General features: G+C 35.7%; 1 protein-coding gene and 1 long non-coding RNA gene across 2 annotated transcripts; one reads left to right on the top strand and one right to left on the bottom strand.

Annotated features, from left to right (window-relative positions):
* Positions 1-2,623: 2,623 nt before the first annotated feature.
* LOC123537531 (GTP-binding protein Di-Ras1-like) lies at positions 2,624-3,790 on the top strand. Its single transcript, XM_045321321.2, has 2 exons — positions 2,624-2,724; positions 2,968-3,790. The coding sequence occupies exons 1-2, from the start codon at positions 2,690-2,692 to the stop codon at positions 3,644-3,646; spliced, it is 714 nt and encodes a 237-aa protein (XP_045177256.2). The 5' UTR covers positions 2,624-2,689; the 3' UTR covers positions 3,647-3,790.
* Positions 3,791-5,111: 1,321 nt separating this feature from the next.
* LOC128550147 (uncharacterized) lies at positions 5,112-12,055 on the bottom strand. Its single transcript, XR_008368135.1, has 2 exons — positions 10,925-12,055; positions 5,112-10,875 (listed from the first exon to the last, which is right to left on the bottom strand). It is a non-coding gene; the product is annotated as an uncharacterized LOC128550147 (long non-coding RNA).
* Between the last annotated feature and the right edge of the window lie 5,477 nt (positions 12,056-17,532).

The following is a 17,532-nucleotide window of genomic DNA, read 5'->3' as shown; positions in this document are numbered from 1 at the left end:
CCGTCGTTTATATGACTGAAAAAAATGTTGAAAAAAAACCGTTAAACCCGAAACGCACAGAGTAGACATAACTATAGGCCATATGGCGACTTTCCAGTTTTGATGGCGGCGGTCTCTCCAGAATTATTTTAGTTACCCGAGTAGAACCAGTGACCTTTCGTTAGCTAGTTGGATTAAGAAGTCTACACCCTAAGCTAAGTTTCGGGGGGGGGGGGGGGGGGGGGGGGGGGGGGAGGGGATTCGTGGACGTGTGGTTAAGGTCGTGCTCTTGCCCCTTGCCTCGAGGAAGCCATCCAGGTGGTATTAGGAAGGTCGGTGGTTACATCCAGGTGCCCGCATGTCTCGAAATAATGCACTGAGGGTGGGAGTGGCGGAGGGGGGGGGGGGGGGGGGGGGGTCTTCCGCCACCATCAAAAGCTGGAAATAGAATGTGAGAGAGGGTAGTTATTACATTATTTAAGAAGAAAATGTTTCGTTAACCTCTTTTTGTCTGATGTAAACGCCAAGTAGTTGATTATACACATTATTGTCACTAAAAATATTATACAATTGTTGCCTTTTGGTGAGGTCGATATGTGGATTTATCGACCTGATAAAAGCGATATCGACCAAGGAATTTTTTTTTATCAGGTCGATAAATCCACCAGCCGAACTAAAAAGGCAACAATTGTTTTATTATTAAATCCAGCCTACTCATAAGTATAAAGATTAAATACAGATATCTGCAGCCTTTGGTCATTTTTCGTGGTAAATTGTGTACGGCGTCGCATTGTTTTGACGTCAAACCGTCAATACGTGTTTTTGGCTCCACCTTCGAGTCAATACGACTTTTTATCATTGATCATGTGACTACATCTAGACCAATGGAAATGACTATAAATGTAGATTTAATAATAATATAATATAATATAATATAGTTTAATCTTCGTAGAAACTTAGTTATTTAAATTGTAATTGTGCTAATAGCTAATGTTATTGGTTGAATATCACAAAATAAGTGCATTATCGTCGTTGGCTTAGATAATTGCATGAAGAAAACAACAGTCGTTCTTTCTTTCAGGATCACCTGTAGATTCAAAGGGATGCCCACAACTTCCATGTCCTAAAATTTTACCCCCGGGGGCATGTATGCGTCCTTGGTTCTATAACAGCTGGGTGGTCTACAACGGAAGACAGTGTCGTACTTGTGAAGCCCTTTTATGCAATGTATAACGCAACTACAAGAGTATACTGTGATAATTGAATTCCTGTAAAAATACAAAGACTGCCGAAATCGCAAATTTGCCGACTTCCATTACAGATCATAATTGTCTTTATTAATAAACACGTGCAACCTTCGCTTTGTTTTGATTTTTTTGTTATGTATCTAACCTCTAGCTATGGCTCCTACGAGGAGTAACTGCCTCCTAATAAAGGCATGTACTTATTTTACCATTAGCAACCCAGTACAACATCATTTTGCATCAATCGTGTTTCAGTCTTCTCAGAGGCGTGTGCTATAGAAAGGTATCGCTGTATTATATAATATAGTAGTGTGGAGTACTGCACGAGTCCTCTTACACTCTAATATTTCATCCTACCACAATAATAACAAATACTGGCAATGTTAAATGTAGAACCACTGCATGATAATGAATGATTATTTTTCAGTAAAACTAAAAGTAGGTAATACGATCCCTATTTAATCTATTACATTAGTTCTTTACACAGACCATTAAACAGATCCTCCTCTCTCTGGAGAATATGGTGAAAAGCTAATAACAATAAATTGTATAAAAACAACATAACAAATTGTTAGCGTGTGGATTCTAATTTTACATATTTTAGTTGAGTGAATACCCGTCACAGTGTATGATCAACAAATACGAGGGCAATTCAATGGAGAATGTTAAAAGATCATTCACCGGGGTGGAATGACAAAGTTTTATTCAAAACGGCGGTTGACAAACTTATTTATTTCATTGTTCCGATTTAATTTATGAAGTGGTTACACCCGGCTTATTTGATCAGCCACTGGTAAAGCTTACATTGTATCTAGTCATGATCATGATACAGTAACCCAAACTTGATATTTAACCTTGTTATCAATGCCCGCGTTGCGAGATGGCATGCTATTGTTTACATAATGGACTAAATCCATGGACCTTTCCCAAATTACTAGTATGCAATTGATTTATACTAAACAGTCCAGTATAAACAATTACATTGGCCCCAGCATGTAATGTTACTTTGATAAAAAAAAATCCCCCTTGTACTAAATTCAATTTTTGCAATATAAATTATAGCCCGTCTTATACCTATTTCCTAAAACGGATTCAGGTATTTGTATTTTAATGACGATTTCAATCAGTTTTATCCGAAATGAATTTAACTACAAAGGACTTTCTTCTTAATTTAAGACGTGTCGTGATTGTTAATCTTAAAATACTGCAACGGTTGATAGTCAAAATGCTGAAGATATGTTTTTGTTTGAAGTTAATAAAGGTATTGATATCTCACAGGTTAAACAACGGAAAGATGTCTTTGACCGTACATAAGGTGAACGCACAGCAGTATATAATTAGGTAAACATATTTTCAATTATTGGTGTCAGATACTGACGTGATCTTACAACTACCCTAGGCCTATATAAGACTGCCATTGCAAGAAATTATTTCAACACATATCTCACAGAGACGGAATACAATAAATGAAACAGTTTGAAAACAGACGAAAAATGCATTTGTAAGTATTTTCTTCTTGTGTGTTGTAAATTATAACTTAAAAAAAGAAACTATTTACATTAATAGTTTATTTACACTTGCAAAATATTTTAAAAATATTTTGTAATTATTAAGTACAAATCAAATAAAATCAAGTTTTAAAGTTTTGTATTGTAGTTTATACAGAAACAAACTAGTTCAGTTATAACTCATTTTGAATGTAAATGATAAATTGTAAATTTTGTTCATTATTTTGCCCATTCAGATTTGGTTACCATGACAGTTTCCATCACCATGACGATACATACACGCATGTTCATCAGCATGTCAGAATTGTCGTAATGGGGGCAGCTGCCGTTGGCAAAACCTCGCTTATCAAACAGTGCCTTTATCATCATTTTTCTGATGATTATACCAGAACTATTGAAGACATATTTCTCTACAAAGGTGACAAATTCAGTCTGGAGATAATCGACACTTCCGGTTCTCATAATTTTCCGGAAATGATGAAAATAGCAATAATGGCGGGAGATATTTTTGTAGTAGTTTTCTCCGTAGATGACTGGACAACATTTGACAGAGTAGCAGCGATAAGAAAACAAATAACTGAGATGCGGGGCCAAGATATACCAATTATTGTTGTTGGGAATAAAGCTGACACGCAAGAGCGGGAAGTCCCAATCGAAGTCGCCGATTCTGTAGTTTGCATAGACTGGGGTTGTAAGTATCACGACACTTCAGCAAATAATACGGACCAAGCTTGTGAAGTGTTCAATGAAGTATTAAACTATTTTCCTGCTCTATACGGGGAGAAAATAGTACATCAGAAAGAAACTGTTCATTTGCCGACGAGGTGTACTAAGAGGAGAAAATCAAAGATAAGAAGTTCTTTGCAATCTTTTGTTAAACTGATTCAAGAAAAGTGTTCCAGAGAATCAGACTAGTTGCACTTGCTATACAGAATCAAATGTGGATAAACATGTGCAATCATTTTGCTTTACAAATATTTGTTTCGTGATTAAATAGTGTTGTAATGTCATAAACATGCCAAAAATAGTTGTCGAAACAACGAACTATCTTGCCAAAATATTGTTGTGTAAATTTTGTATATTAAAACTATTTTTGCATTTGAACAAAGTGTTTTCTGTGACACAGCTGTTTTATATCCTGTTTACCATTAATCCGTTCATTTCAAATATTTGATCAGTTGAAACGGTGCGGAAGGAACTACCGCATTTAATTCTACTTCTTAAACTTGAAGGTAAAATATAATTTGCTACACTGTAAAAAAATACCGTAAAATATTACGGGAAAAGTCCCGGCAGCTGGTTTCCAGGACAGTTCCGTAACTGTACGGGTCGACTGTAACAGTATTAATAACGGGCAATACTGTAGTTACTACGGTACCCAAAAGTTACAGTCTCCCCGTAAATATACGGTCTTGTCCTGGAAACCAGCTGCCGGGACTTTGCCCGTAAAAATCATAAATCATAAATAACGGGCAATACTGTAGTAGTTACTACGGTACCCAAAAGTTACAGTCTCCCCGTAAGGATACGGTCCTGTCCTGGAAACCAGCTGCCGGGACTTTGCCCGTAAAAATATAAAATAACGGTTCCCGCAGTAATTGAGATATAGTGAAAATGCATCAAAATTAACCTAAATGTCTAACTAAAAGGGGACAATATTCATGAAATATTGGTACCAGAGTTATGGACTTTGTAGATGATAAGGTGGAATAAATATTTCAAGTCTGAATCAAATCCATTAGGTAATAACTGAGACAGAGTGAAAGTGCTTCAAAACTTTAACCTGAAATTCTAAGTAAAAAGGGGGATAATTCACGAACTATTTGTGCAAGAGTTATGTCACTTTTGTAAATGCCGTGAGTGATGCTGAATAACTATTTACAGTTTTAATCAAATCTATTTACTGAGATATGAGTGAAAGTGTATGAAAACTCTATCCTGAAATTCTAAGTAAAATAGGGCACAATTCATGAAACATTGATATCAGAGTAATGGACCTTGTGTTTTATGATGTGGGTTATAAGGTAAAACAACTATTTTAAGTTTAAATCAAATCCATTTAGTAATAAATGAGATAGAATAAAAGTGCATCAAAAGTTAACCTGAAATTCTATTTAAAAAGGGGAATGATGAGGAATAACTATTTTAAGTTTGAAACAAATCCATCAAGTAATTACAGAGATAAAGTAAAAGTGCATCAAAACTTTAACCAAAGTGCGGATGCAAAGAATGCCAACGCCAGGTCGAGTAGGATAGCTCTCTATACTTTGAATAGTCAAGCTAACTAGACAAAACATGCTGAAGTCAGTGAAAAATGGTTGGCGGACAAGGAGTTTAATGAACATATTACTTAGACATAATAAAATAATCAATTTCAAGATTTTTTTTAAGACTTCAAGATTTTTATTTCAAAGCCACTGCTCATTTAGAGCATATGACATAATAACAAATACAATAATCAAAGAAAAAGAACATACATGTATATTGCTATGTTGGAACATAAAATTTGATGTTTTATTTAGTTAGAATAATAAAAAAATATTTACTTCAACATATACTTAATTAGATACATACATCTTAAGAAACATACCAAATTTTGGTCACAAGAATATGATACCTAAATCATATGGCAAAATATTAAAGTTCTGTCCAGAAACAATGTCAGTCTTAACTAGAGCTGTCACTATTGGTGACAAATGCTCCCAAAGTAGGCCCAAGAATGCCACAGTTGTATTCACAAAAAAATCACATATCATTTTGTGACCTTGACCTAAGAGACCTCGGTCAAAAATGTGACACATCTTCTCAATATGGTTTACATTTGTGTCAGATTATTTTCAAATCCCTTGATAAATGGCAGAGTTATGGACCAGACAAGAAACACCTTTGACTTCCAAGTGTAACCTTGACCTTGGAGCTAGGGGTCTGCGTCTTGCACATGGCACCTCATCTCTATAGGGAACATTTATGCCAAGTAATTTCAAAATCCCTAGATCAATGGCAGAGTTATGGACCGAACAAGAAACAGATCATGTTAACCTATAACCTCTAAGTGTGACCTTGACCTTGGAGGTAGGGGTCTGTGTCTTGCTCACGACATGTTGTCTCAGTATGGTGAACATTTATGCCAAGTAACTTCAAAATTCCTTAATAAATGGCAGAGTTATGGACCGGACACGAAACATACCCTGTTAACCTTTGACTTGTAAGTGTGACCTTGACCTTGAAGCTAGGGGTCTCGGTCTTGCGCATGACATGTCGTCTCATTATGGTAAACATTTATGCCAAGTTCTTTCAAAATCTCTTCATGGATGGCAGAGTTATGGACCAGACATGAAACAGACCATGTTAACATTTGACCTCTAAGTGTGACCTTGACCTTGGAGCTAGGGGTCTGGGTTTTGCGCAGGACACTTCGTCTCATTATGGTGAACATTTATGCCAAGTTATTTCGAAATCCCTTTATGGATGGAAGAGTTACAGTCCGGACAAGAATTTACCAGGCGCACGCATGGACGGACAGTGCGATTTTAATATGCCCACCTTCGGGGGCATTAAAACACTGTAACAGTAATTCCAGCATTTGAACTCAAAGTCTGAACATGAAATTTCAAATTCTGAACAATATTTCAACAAACTCATCATGAATTTTAGTTTCTCAAAGCCAATAGAACAAGAGCTCATAGTAGAACACGAAATGTCCACCGCCATCCCCTGATACAAGTATTACAACAAATCGACTGATATTTAGAACCAATAACAGGGAACGCATAGACTTATATACAAAAGTTTTTTATTTCATTTTTTCTATTTAGTAATTTACACTAGAAGTTAAAAAGTTTGCTTTTAAACTACATAATTATATATAAACAAGAGCTGTCGTATGACAGCGCGCTCCATTATTCAAAGAATTGATTGAAAGAGAGGTCAAAATATTACCAAGAATTTTCAGACAAAAGAAAACAAATAGAACAAGGCAGTCTGAACGACAGCTAAATCCCCCGCCACTGCTATGGATAGTTTAAGGGTAAACCTTTGATTTTAGCTGTGACCGTGACCTTGAACTGACATGGCTGACTCATGAATTCTGCACAACGTCTTGATGAGGTGATCATTTGACCAAAGTTTCATGAAAATCCTTCAAGGGGTTTAGGAGATACAGAGCTGAAACCTTTGACCTTCAGTTGTGACCTTGACCTTGAGTTGACATGGCTGACTCATGAGTTCTTGATGAGGTGATCATTTGACCCAAGTTTGATGAAAATCCTTCAAGGGGTTAAGGAGATACAGAGTGGACACCAAATGGAAGACCTTGACCTTGAGCCGGCATGGCTGACTCATGGGTTCTGCACATCGTCTTGATGAGGTGATCATTTGACCCAAGTTTTATAAAATTCCTTCATGGGGTTTAGGAGATATAGAGCGGACACAAAATGGCAGGCTCAAACCTTTGACCTTGAGTTGTGACCTTGACCTTTAACCGACAAGGCTGACTCATGGGTTCTGCACATCGTCTTGATGAGGTGATCATTTGACCCAAGTTTCATGAAAATCCTTCAAGGGGTTTAGGAGATATGGACCGGACACGATTTTGTTACAGACGGAGAGACAGACGGAAGGACGGACGCAGACCATTCCTATAATCCATCCGCCACGGCGGAGGATTAATAAACAAACAATGTTCCTGTATTTGTGGATTTTGATAAGTCTTGCACTAAATGGCAATGTGTATGAAAAACTGAACCAATTTAAAAGTGCAGAAATGGCCATAATTTAACCAAAGTAGATGACAGAGTTATGTATTCTTGCCTACAGATAGAGACTATTATACTGAACAAGTGATAAAAGTTTCAAAGCCATATGTAAAACACTTAACACAAAATATAAACTGGTACGAAAAACTTAACCAAGATTTCTAAGTCAAAAGGGGCCATATTCAGGAAAAATCCTTGATGGAGTTATGTACTCCTGGCCTTTTACTGGACATGGTGATGGTAAACAAGTGTTGAAAGTTTCAACGCATTATTTTAAAAGACTTGACAAAATGTGGACTGGTACGAAATACTTAGCCAAGATTTCTAAGTCAAAAGGGGCCATAATTCAGCCAAAATCCTTGATGGAGTTATGTACTCTTGCCTATAACTGGACATGGTGATAGTAAACAAGTGTTGATAGTTTCAAAGCTTTATCTTAAAAGACTTTGTCAAAATATGAACTGGTATGAAAAATTTAACCATGATTTCTAAGGCAAAAGGGGCCATAATTCAGCCAAAATTCTTGATGAAGTTATGTGCTCTTGCCTATAACTGGACATGGTGGTGACTAACAAGTGCTGAAAGTCTCAAAGCTTTATCTCAAAAGACTTTGTCAAAATGTGGACTGATACGAAAAACTTAACCAAGGTGTGACGCTGACGCAGACGCCATGGTGAGTAGGATAGCTCTACTTATTCTTTGAATAGTCGAGAGCTAAAAACTATTATCACTGGAACCTGAAACATCAATGTTTTTTTTCCATATTGACGCTCAAATTTTATATTGGATATCTGACGTAACTTGTGATGTAAATTTCGTGCATGCCGTCGCATTTAAACAGTTCTGTTGCCAGAATAATTTTCAATCTCACTCAGGCTTAATAACAAATACGACTCATTTATGCAGTTATTTAAGTGTAGACATGGATGTAATAAAAAGATTATTAGATTTACATCAAGAAACCTGCCCCCATTTTTTCACAGGATATTTTGTTTTGTTCGATTTAACGTCGCACCGACACATGATAGGTCATATGGTGACTTTCCAGCTTTTAATGGTGGAGGAAGACCCCAGGTGCCCCTCTGTGCATTATTTTATCACGAGCGGGCACCTGGGTAAAACCACCGACCTTCCGTAAGCCAGCTGGATGGCTTCCTCACATGAAGAATCCAACGTCCCGAGTGAGGCTCGAACCCACATCGATGAGGGGCAAGTGATTTGAAGTCAGTGACCTTAACCACTCGGCCACGGAGGCCCCTTTTCACAGGATAATACGGTGCTCCTAAAGTCGTGCAATATTTCCGCTGCAGAACTCTTGCAGATTTCTTGATACAAATCTATGTACCTATAATTACACTTTAGGCTCATAACAGATTATACAATTTGGTGTGTAATTTCAACTGAAACTGATCAATAATGTTAAAATTCTCCACACTCAATGTTTCAGGTCAGTAACAAAGTACAATGTACATGTAAATTTACAACTCTTTCTTATAATTTCTCTATTAAACATACAATTGAAATATCATGTGTTTTAACAAGTATTCATCAGTCAGGGGTGTAACTGTTTTAAGTTATGTAACCTACAGTATTTCAGTTACTTTTCAAGCCTTTTATAACCTGTATTAGTCATATAAGTATATGGTTAACTCAGGTAAGTTATTCAAAAAGTCTTCTTGCTGTATTCACAAAGTGACCTTTAAAGTAAAATTAGTAGCAAACTGTGGTTAATCAAATTCTCTTTTAGTCTGATCATGACCTGATAAGCATAAAAGGGATGTTAAGAGTTTTATAGCTTTAAAACTTTTATAAACCTTTATCATCCTTGTGTAAAAAAATTTACTGCATGGCTGGAAAGATAAAAATTCAAGGATTCAGGAAATAATTGCATTAGTCTCATTCAAAATGAGGAATTAGCTAAACACAGGTTTTATGATAACTAAAACAAGTTATGAAAGTATATTAAGCAATAACTCAAATGGGTTATGAACTGCCATATTACAACTTGAAGCAGTTACAACCCTGACTGTTCATACCGTATTTATGGTACATGTAGTGAGGCAAGCATAGCAAGTTCTTCACGAAAGAATATAAATTTAACAAGAAATTATAATAAAAGACTTGACATACAAATATGATTCTTACATCATTAAATCTTGCCTGTTTTTCAGACTTTTCTAGGTAATTTGATATGCTCAAGCAATAAAACTGTTAAACATACATGTATATTATTTTTCTAAACTCTTTTAAACCTTACCCTGCTAAATTTCCATAATGAACTTGTCTATCTTTCAATTTGGACACTACCATTAACAGACTGATTACAAACACTGTATATCATGATCAGACTGCACACATGTGCAGGCTGGTCATGATCTACACTGGTCGCTGAATTAATTGTGTCCAGCATGATACGGGTTGAAAGTACCGGTAATTAAAATTCTAGTGAGTTTCTAGTGGGTTATATCTATACACCTTTTGTTAACGCCATTAATTTAGAAAATAGAATTTTAAAAAATATATAATTAAGAAAAAATATATCTCATTTAGTGATTTGGCGTAGAATAAATCATTGTTTGGAGTTCAGATGGTTTCTTTTCTAGTGCACCGCTATGCCTTTTGACGCCATGATGTAATGATTGTGACATCAGAACAGTGAATTTTTTGTATAATGAATTAATAAATCACTTTTTTCAGCCCTTTTTTTTAATAGGAAAATTAATCGGATCGTGTTAGAATTTCATATATCAAATGAAAGCTTCTAAAGGTATTTTTCTTTTACAACACTCAATAAAGGAAGGTATTCCATTCAAAAGTATTAGTGACACAATTCACAAAGGGAATAAATTTTAGATGATAACCTGTTACATGTTGTTCCAAATGAAATGAACTTTGAAAATAGAGCTAGAGCTTAAAAATTCAACCCGACATTTACACTTGTATCATGTCTTACTTATAACTTATTAAATTATATACAGATTAAACGATGTAGCTTTGTAGTAAATTGTACACGTGTTAAGTAGAAATGGAACAAGATAATCCTAACTTTTAACAAACATAGCAAAATCTAGATTATGTAGTTTTGTCATTTTCCAACAAACATTAAAATATCCAATCATATTTAATGGGGTTACCCCACAATGGGCTTCAGACATTAAAAAAGATAGCTATCTTTCACTTTAGATATTAAGCTCAGATGTAGAAGATTACAATCAAGTATATAACTTAACCTAATATATACTTATTAATTTTATAGTATATGTACATGTAGAACTACAATCATATACTTCAAATTTTAATGGTAGTACAAATTTATACTGTCTTTAGCTATACATGTTTGCAGTGTGTATTAATTCTAACCTAATGTATAGTACTGTTAATATGCATAAACTTGCTAAATTTAATGTTTTTAACAATTCAGGTCTTGTATACCTTTAACAAAAGAAATTTCAAATACAAAGTAGACAAGTCTGTCATCAGATAATGACCAATATACATGATCATGTGAAATGTTACTAGCTTCTGTGGGTTATCAAAAAATAATGCACAGAGACAAACTATGAATATTTTGAAGAGAATGAGTATAATAAGTGTACTTCATACAATCTGTCTTCCTTTGACTAGTTCTACATAAATTAATATCACTTTTTCTCCGAAATGACCTTATGTTGCAAAGGAACTACATGTATATAATATACTATTGATTTAAATGGTTTGTATAGAATAAGTATAACAAGAGTTCTTAAGTCAATAAATAAGTCTTTCTTTGACTAGATTTGTGCAAATTAATCTCACATTTTTCACAACCAGAATAAATAGAACTAGTTTCAACTTCAAAACGAAAAGAAGTGTTGCAACGATTCGAACAAATTAAATGTTTTCTTGGCCATGTTGGTGAGCTTACACTTGGTCACAAGTTGGTGTCTTCTCAAATCAACAGCTTCCAAGTAAACTTCAACATTTAACATCCTCAAAAGAGAGGACAACAACTTTTTCATTTTATACGTGCACTGAATGATACCATCCCTGGTATACACCTTTGTATATATATCCCCTTGTCACACATTGTGGGCTCATTGAAACTTCATTTTCAATGGAGTAAGATCACCTGATATGAACATATCTCTACACACTTCTGCGGTTTTTCAACTTAAAAATATATGAAATCTGTTAACCTGTCCAGCGACAAATTTCACAACATGCAATATTAAAATTTACACTTGTGTCTGACCATTCATGGTAGTTTTCAACTTATAACATACTGATATCACCAATACTGAAGACATTTATAAGAAACGACGCCCTCATCGACAGAACCACCATCATTCCCCTTTCATATCCTCTACTCTTAGAGCATATGTACTGATACTGACAACAATGCTTTTTAAGATCAGTCATGGTTGAACTTCAACTTGAAGAATTTCAGGTGGCTTAACAACCAATCTATGAATCCCAACATTTACTCTTTGTGTAAATTAGTCGAACTAATCCGACAGTTTCTTTTATACTGTGAGGGTCAAACTGAATATTGCTTTAATTTATCATTACATTAAAAGTTGATGTGAACATACTTTTGAACTTCACAAACTTTGTTGTCTGTTTGTTGTTGTTGTTGCTGTTTTTTTTTTGTTTTGTTTTGTTTATTGAGAGTACAATTCTTCAAAGCTGCCTCCAGCTTATTAACGCACACACTCTGCACCCATGAGCAAGTACTACATTTGTTTTCTTTCACAGTAGCCACGTCTAGCCGACCTTCAACATGGTTACGAATATAGTTGGAACGAACCAGAGTCCACATTTATCTGCATTACTCATACAAATACTGCATTTTTCGATGTAAACATTGAACGGAACTGTTTTAGACAATCAAAATCCAGACAGATGCACTAGTATGTGTGTCTTAAAATAGTTTCTTCCATTCATACGTGCATTTTTCAAACTGTTTGAAAGTCGAATCAATAATGGCGCTATCCCAGAATACACGCCGTTCCAACGGTCTTATACCGTAATCATATACTACGGTCTGTACCCGTTACTATTTAACCGTAAAACCCATTAAATTTTACGGTATTTTTTTACAGTGTACGTGACTGGCGTTATTGTGACAGTTTGGCGCTCCTGCTATTTTAGTAAAATTTATTTATTTGGGTTTTACGGCGCACCAACCTATACTGTGTTGGTGCGCCGTAAAACCCAAATAAATAAATAAATTTACTAAAATAGCAGGAGCGCCAAACTCACAATAACGCCAGTCACATAGCAAATTACATTTTACCTTTAAGCTTAAGAAGTAGATTATAGCTGTCAATGTTTTTAAATTTCGACTGATTCCAAAACCATAATTCCAGATGACTGTCCGGCTGGTTATCAAACTATGTGCATAAACATTCTATGACTTAGTTTGGTGGGAAAATTATTCTTTGTTGCTTTATCAAAACGACGCTAGACCATGTGTTGTAAATATATACTGCATAGAAGCTTTAACGGCTGGAGATAAAAAGAAGTTAAACTGTTTATAAAATGTAGCAAATCTTGTCAAAATGTATAATGAAATACTGTAAATGCAGTAAAAATACTCCATTTTGAAAAAATAATCACTTCTTGGGTATGTTTACATGACTGACCAATCTGAACGGACAAACATTACCTTATTCCCAGGTACACACTTACCTCATTCCCAGTAAGTTCCCTGTACCTTTTTAAATTGGTGGTCTGACCCGCAACGACAGAACGACAAACGTCGTTATGGCGCCCCGCCGAACGTCACCCCACCGAATGCCGCTTCGCCGAACGTCGTTATGGCGCCCACCAAACGTAGCCCCTCCGAATGTCACCCCGACAAACTTTCGCACTGGTATCAGCGCAAAATTTGTTGAATTTTCAAATCTATTGTCCTTTGCCCCCTTCTCTTATTACAGATCTAGTGCAGTTGTTCTACGCAAGTCACAAAAGAATTATCATTGGAGTGCACTTCAAAATACGCAAATATTTGCATGCCCGCATGCATTTAGTGTGTAATATATACACTTTACTGACTAACAGTTATGGTTAGGATTACCATGGTTACACAATATATACATTAAAGATACAAGTCATTCAAGTTTATACCGGAGTCTGTAATATATCACAGGCGCATCAGAAACGTGGTAACTGGGCCATTAGTCGGAGTCATTGGAATTGTATGTAATGTTGGGACAACATTTCAGTTTCATTTATACATGCAGCTTTAAAGTTATTGGTCGATTACTGAAGGAAAGCTATGTTTCGGAGATTGGTGGCGTACATTTCATTTTTCATATTTTTTGATTTGTTCGGCGAATATTTTGGTTTTAGGTTGTTTGGTTGTGTTTTTTTTCTTCAAGTTGATACTTTGTTTGCTGGCAGTTAGAATTGTTGTTTCATTTTGTATTTGTTGTTACAAGGTTCGATTGATCATTTGCATTTTTTGTATTGATGAGTTCTTTTGCGTTTTAGAGGTGTATAAATTATAACTTCTGCTGTCTGGTTGTGAATTGTTTCGAATGTATGTTTTGTTCGGAGTATTGAGACCGATTGCTAGGTTTTGAATAGGTTTTAGTTAAAGCTTGCGCCGGCCGAGCATAAGTTTTGAAATATATGCGGTAATTTTGTTCACCATATACTGTATACGTGCGTGTATGTGAGATAAAGCTTGCCGAAAAGTGGCGCAAATTTAATTATATTAGTGGAAAGAATGTGTGTGGTGTGTGTTTGATTTAGGTGTAAATTGTAAGTCACCATGCTTAAGTATATAATGCATATACAACGAAAAATATACATAATAACTACAAATATATACACACATACACATATAAATAAGTAAACAATAAAATGCTAGTTTCTAAAAAAGTAAACATTAGCCATAGTCAGGTGGTGCAAACTATTTTCCTAACCATTGGAAACGCCTTGCACCGACCACCAAAACCTGACAGAACGTTGTTTAAGACCTGCTTTAATTATTAAACGGAAACAATATTCGTAATTTTCAGCAATCATTCAGCCTGAGCCACTGAGATAATCCGGATTGTTATCGAACTCTGCTGAATTATTGTGCCAAAAACATTATGACCAAGTTTCGTCAACACTGGGTAAGACGTGACATACCCAAATCAGAGACTGGACATTGTCGATTTTTGCAATTTTAAGTAAGTCGAGGAATTTAACTACAGAGCCACTGAGACAATCCAGATGGTTATCAAACAAGGAGGAGACAAACATCTCTAGTGCATCAGGAGTAATATTGTGGATGCTAGACAATGGATGTCTGGTTATCCAGTAATATAAATAGCTGACTCTGAACCTATGGCCAAAGAATAATAGGCCAAACATAAAAAAGACGCAAAATCTTTAACGTCTATGATGGTGACCTTTTATTTATCTTCTATGTAGTGGTATTTGTCTTGCACACAAGGCATGGTTAACATTAGTATGGTCAATGTTTATTTAAAAACAAGAGGGCCATGATGGCCCTATATCGCTCACCTGAATAATGGTGACCTTGACCATAACCTTTACCCTCAGGGTCATCTACTGGTCAGGACAAACATCCCTACTAAGTTTTCCTTTTGGTTGCCATGGCAACCATAGTTCGGCGTGAAATTCAATTCTGTTTTTTACCGAAATAGAACGACTAAAGCAGTCTTGGAAGAGGGTCACCTAGAGATCATTTCTACATTTTTTTTCTGAAATCTGGCTCACAGTTTCTGAGAAGAGGATTTTTAAAGATTTTCCTTTTGGTTGCCAGGGCAACCACAGTTCTATATGGATTTTAATTTTTTGGACAATTTTGAAAGGGGGCCACCAGAAGATCATTCCTGTGAAGTTTGCTTTAAATCTGCCAGGTGGTTTTGAAGAAGAAGATTTTTGAAGTTTACAATATAGCCATCTAGCTAAAATAAGCCCCGCCCCCTGGCGGCCATATTTTTTATTGAGCATTCTTGGTAGAGGGTCACCTACAGATCATTTCTACAAAATATTTTTGAAATCCAGCTCAATGTTTCTGAGGAGTAGATTTTTAAAGATTTTCCTTTCGGTTGCCATGGCAACCAAAGTTCTGAATGGCTTTCAATTCATTGGGTAATTTTGAAAAGGGGCCACCCAAGGATCATTCCTGTAAAGTTTGGTGTAAATCTGCCCAGTGGTTTTGAAGAAGATTTTTTTTAGAAATTGTTGACACACGACATACGACGGACATTGAGCGGTCGCAAAAGCTCACCTTGAACCTTTGGCTCAGGTGAGCTAATAAAGTTATTTTAATATTCACTGACGCATAAAAGTTTGGAAAAGAAATACGAGATAATTTTTTTAACCTTGAATTGTGACCCTGATCTTTAAGATTGGGATCATTGTTTGGCACTTAAGATATCATCTTCTTATGGCCAACATTTATGCCAAACAAGAGCTCGTCGAACACGAAATGCCCCCCTTGATGCATTTAGTAACTGCACAAGGAACAGAAATTATATGCTCACTGTAACAAAAGTTCTACCATTCTGGTTTAATCTGACCTTGACCTTTAACCTAACAAGAGATTACAAAGTAGGTAAAAATCAATGTCAAATTTCAATTCAGAACACAAAAATATGCATGCGGTCCAAATCTGAAGTCTGTACAATCAGAAATGTGAAGTAGGTCACTAGGTCAATCTCAAGATCAAAGTTCATTTCGGTACACAAAACTATGCATGTGGTCCAAATTTGAAGGCCTGTACCATCAAAAATGTGAAAGTAGGTCACTAGGTCAATTTCAAGGTCAAAATTTTTTTTGGTACACAAAACTATGCATGTGGTCCAAATTTGAAGGCTGTAGCTTGAGAAATGTGAAAGTAGGTCACTAGGTCAAAATCAAGGTCAAATTTCATTTCAGAACACAAAACTATGCATGTGGTCCAAATTTGAAGCCTGTACCTTCAAAAATGTGAAAGTAGGTCACTAGGTCAATGTCAAGGTTAATGTTTGTCTGTGATAATTATATGTTAGTAATATTTTAAAATATAGTATTATCATTAACTTTAAATTAATAATTGCTATTTTAATTCGTTTTAATTAATCTTATTTAAAATATTTTATATTTAATATTTTATTTCAACTTGTATTGTAAAACGACATTGAATATGTTTTAAATGTAGAAATAGGCGTTTAAGCAAATAAACCAGTTTCAGTTTCAGTTTCAAGGTCAAAAAATTTTTCGGTGCACAAAACTATGCATGTGGTCCAAATTTGAAGGCTGTAGCTACAGAAATGTGAAAGTAGGTCACTAGGTCAAGGTCAAGGTCAACTCATGTCAAGGTTCATCTTGCCACTCAAAACAATACATGTGGTCAAAATTTAAATGTTATAGGTTATTGACAAGAAGATTTTAAAAGCTTTTCCCTATATAAGTCTATATGAACCATGTGACCCCCAGGGCGGGGCCATATTTGACCCTAGGGGGATAATTTGAACAAACGTGGTAGAGAATCACTAGATGATGCTACATTATAAATATCAACGCCCTAGTTTTTGTGGTTTGAACAAGAAGATTTTCAAAGTTTTTCCCTATATAAGTCTATGTAAACCATGTGACCCCCGGGGCGGGGCCATATTTGACCCTAGGGGGATAATTTGAACAATCTTAGTAGAAGCCCACTAGATGATGTCACATACAAAATATCAAAGCCCTAGGCCCTGTGGTTTTGGACAAGAGGTTTTTCAAAGTTTTTCCCTATATAAGTCTATATAAACCATGTGACCCCCGGGGCGGGGCCATATTAGACCCCAGGGCAATAACTTGAATCATCTTGGTAGAGGACCACTAGATGATGCTTCATACTAAATATCAAAGCCTTAGGCTCTGTGGTTTTAGACAAGAAGATCAGAAACCGTTTTAACTGTTCCTGGCCAATGTGACCTTGACCTTTGACCTAATGACCTCAAAATCAATAGGGGTCATCTGCTGATCATGATCAACCTAACTATCAATTTTCCTGACACTAGGCCCAAGCGTTCTTGAGTTACTGCCCGAAAACCATTTTACTGTTCCTGGTCAATG

This window comes from Mercenaria mercenaria, chromosome 17 (assembly GCF_021730395.1).
Source record: "Mercenaria mercenaria strain notata chromosome 17, MADL_Memer_1, whole genome shotgun sequence".
NCBI classification, from domain to species: domain Eukaryota; kingdom Metazoa; phylum Mollusca; class Bivalvia; order Venerida; family Veneridae; genus Mercenaria; species Mercenaria mercenaria.
This window is presented reverse-complemented; position numbering and strand designations above follow the sequence as displayed.

Excerpts from the sequence above, each read along its gene's own strand:
- LOC123537531 (XM_045321321.2), top strand. The coding sequence starts at position 2,690 with ATGAAACAGTTTGAAAACAGACGAAAAATGCATTT. Across the intron at positions 2,725-2,967 it reads AACAGACGAAAAATGCATTT|ATTTGGTTACCATGACAGTT; the intron begins GTAAGTATTTTC and ends TTGCCCATTCAG.